This window comes from Protobothrops mucrosquamatus, unplaced genomic scaffold (assembly GCF_001527695.2).
Source record: "Protobothrops mucrosquamatus isolate PMUCROS unplaced genomic scaffold, P.Mucros_1.0 scaffold659, whole genome shotgun sequence".
NCBI classification, from domain to species: Eukaryota; Metazoa; Chordata; class Lepidosauria; order Squamata; family Viperidae; genus Protobothrops; species Protobothrops mucrosquamatus.
Window position 1 is genome coordinate 258,609 of NW_015386948.1, and position 3,613 is coordinate 262,221.

Consider the following 3,613-nt stretch of genomic DNA (forward strand, 5'->3'; position numbering starts at 1 on the left):
AGCAAAGTGTGATCGGAGCTGCCGTCTCTCTATAAATATTGGTGGGGATGTGTGGAGTGCTGGCTTTGTTGCTGTAGGTGGGTTGGTTGGCTGTGTTGGAGTTATTGTTTGTGGATTGTTCGGCTGTTTTGTAACATCCTGAGTAGTTGAGGTGCTGGCTGTGTGCCCATTAGTCTTTTGTGTTGTAACGACCTGGGTAATGGGCTGTGTGATGACCTGGGTAATGGGCTTTGCTCGCACAAGCACGAAGCCGAAGACCCCAGCCTGAAGATGACGAGTGGGACCTCGTCGAAACGTCACCAAGACACTCTCAATCTTACACGGGAAAAGACCCGAATATGCCAAGACCTGCATATATATATTTATATATATATAAATCCTTCCCTTCTCCACTAGTCAGTCAGAACTGAAGAAGCTTCTTGGATGAGAAGCGAAACATTTTCAAAGAAAACCATGATCTGGATGACTAAGAATCTCCGTAGTTGTGTTGTTGTTTTTTTTAAAAAAACAAACAAACAAAAAAGTCCAGTTGTCTTTTGGAAAAAGCACCATTGGGATAACCATGACCTGGATGATTGAGAATCTCCATAGGCATTTAACCCATGCACAGAAACCACTTTGCTTTAAAGGTTGGGTCAGACTGTGCAATCTTTGACGCTTCAAGTGCAGTAGATTCTACCCCTTCTATATTGGTCCATCTCTGAATGTTTTTGCAGGTATGAATGCTAGGAAATCCAATCTGGATCCCTGTTGGGCAAGTAACAGACAGAAGAATACTCACATTTTCTGACCGAAGCTTCTTCGCAGGACATCCTCCATCAATCGGGTGGAGCATGTAGTAAAGCCGAACTTTGCTTGCATGTTTCCGACTCTGTGGAGGAAAACCAAGGAGCCTTTTTTCAATGAACCAAGCCTTTGCAAAGAATGCCAAAGCCAAGTCTTGCCCTACTCCTTAGATTGCTACAGCTCTCTCCATTTGTCATTACTGATTCTTTGGGCCTGGCATTGGTGTTTTATTGCCACAACTGCAAATGACAGAATGACAGCGACATGCTGTTAAAAAGGAAGACAGGACTGCACAAATCCCAGGCAGACACGGAAAGAGTTTGCAATGCTACTTGGATTGTTGCTTCAGATCACCTGCTTGGCAAATATACCACTTGCATGAAATAGCAGATCATAATTTAGCAATTGCAACAGAGGGATTAAACTGCCTTGCAAGGATAAAAACCTCAGGTTTTTTCCCCCCTGTGCCAGAAAGACATTTATATTTGCATGTTCCCCTGTGTGTTTAATTTAAATAAAAATAAATGTGTGCACATTAGAAGGTAATGGGGAGAGAGAGGACAAAATACTTTCAGGGTTTGGATGCATTTCCTGAATATGTTATTTTTTTTCTAATAGGCCCCAATTGACACAAAGGAATAGAGATTTTTTTTAAAAGGATTATTTGAAAACATTTTAGCATGGTGTTGCAGAGAAGCAGCAAAATCTAAGAATTCAGTCCCAAGAAAGAGAATCTTTGCCTCTGAGTTTAGCGCTAGATGCAAGATGGTTTTCTTGCATTTAGCTCAGTTCATTGTCTTTTGAGAATATTCTTCAGAAAATATATTTCCAGTTTTCCACCTCTTTTATACTGTGCAGTTAAGCAGTGGGACCATTTTAGTTTCTGTCAGCCTTTCAGAGAAGGCCTGTGGCTATCTATCTATCTAACATGCTGTAGCTCAGGGATCCCCAACCTTGGCCACTTTATGACTTGTGGACTTCAACTCCAAGAATTTCTGTATTAAAGATTGGTTGATTCTTTCTATCTATCTATCTATCTATCTATCTATCTATCTATCTATCTATCTATCTATCATCTATCCATCCATCCATCCATCCATCCATCCATCCATCTATCCATCTCTCTCTCTCTAATTGTAAGGAACGGTTGCTGGAATTGGGTATGTCTAGTTTAACGAAGAGAAGGACGAGGGGGGACATGATAGCAGTCTTCCAATATCTCAGGGGCTGCCCCAAAGAAGAGGGAGTCAAGCTATTCTCCAAGGCGCCTGAAGGCAGGACGAGAAGCAATGGGTGGAAACTGATCAAGGAGAGAAGCAACTTAGAACTAAGGAGAAACTTCCTGACAGTTAGAATGATTAACCAGTGGAACAACCTGCCTCCAGAAGCGGTGAATGCTCCAACACTGGAAGTTTTTAAGAAGAGACTGGACAACCATTTGTCCGAAATGGTATAGGGTTTCCTGCCTGAGCAGGGGGTTGGACTCGATGACCTCCAAGGTCCCTTCCAACTTTATTATTATTATCATTATCATTATCATTATCATTATCATCATTATCATTATTATAAGACTTAACATACCTGAAAATAGACAAATACACAGACTAATACACAAACACAAATATCTGCTCTCACATATGTTAGTCTTTTGTCTAAACCTAATCCTTCCTTTCAAAAGTACATATGAGATCTTTAGACCTCTGCTGTGTTGTGACACTTGAAAATTTAAAGAACTGAAACATCTACCAGTCGGGAAACCATTTTTTTTAAAAAATATATATCATTCATTGGTATCCCATGCCAATTGCACTAAACTAATTAATCTTAAAAAGCCTTCTGGAAGAGCTCTTTTGAGCAATTTCTTAAAAGCCAGAAGGATTGGGGAAAAACAGGCAAATCTGAAAATCTGAAAGGCAGATTCATGTTTTAATCCTTTCTCACATGCATACATACATACAAACATACTGTACACAGAGAATAAGTTGAAAATCATTGCAGTAGTTTGAAACTGGGTCTCAGAACTAACTTTAAAGCAGTGAAGCTGGCACAATAACAAAGTGATGCCGTCTCCACAGCTCCGTCCAGTTAAAAATTTGGCTTCCACTTTCTGGATCAAACCATTTATATGTGTACTGGTATGTGAGAATGACCTTGGGAGAGGAGGAGAAGGAGGAGAAGAAGAACCAGATGAAAGGTAGGCAAGGAGGCGGAGCCCACAGCTGAATAACACCAGAGAGAAAAAATTAAAAAGCATCTGCCCTAAATTATAAGGTGAAAAAAAGAGAGTGGGGAGATTTGTACTTTCAGACTTGCAAGACTAACTGCCAGCCTCCCAAGTAGACTAGAATCACAACAAGATGAATTAAATCTACTTTATTGTAAAGCAACTTTAACAGAATCTCGCAAGTCCAAAAGTACAATTCTCCTGCTGTCACTTTTTATTGCCTGGTAAGTTAAGGTGGATCCTTTCTAAATTTCTTTCTCTGCCCATCTCTCAAGGTCATCCTCACATATAATTACATTTATTTAGCTACAAACTCAGTGGAGGCTTTTTCCCCCCTCTCTGGATGGCTTGAATTTAGCAACTCTTCTCTCGACTCATTTATTGTTCTGTACATTTGCATGATATTACTCTTTCTTGGATGCTGTGCTCAGATGTTCTACCTGACTAATTAATCTCAAAATAGAAATTTGCTCCTCTTTAAATAGAATACAAATTTCTGGTTCTTGTATAAAAGGGGTTACGTAGCCCTCCCAGTTTCCTATCCGGATAATAACAGCACCAATATTATACATGCAATGAATTCACTTGAATGACTTTATCAAA

General features: G+C 39.9%; 1 protein-coding gene across 1 annotated transcript in view; it reads right to left on the minus strand.

Annotated features, from left to right (window-relative positions):
• The window catches only part of ZMAT4 (zinc finger matrin-type 4), a 73,989-nt gene that overhangs the window by 54,850 nt on the left and 15,526 nt on the right, over positions 1–3,613 (minus strand). The window contains exon 2 of the mRNA XM_015817977.2: positions 782–871. Within this exon, the coding sequence (XP_015673463.2) occupies positions 782–871 (90 nt within the window). The remainder of the gene's footprint in view (positions 1–781; positions 872–3,613) is intronic.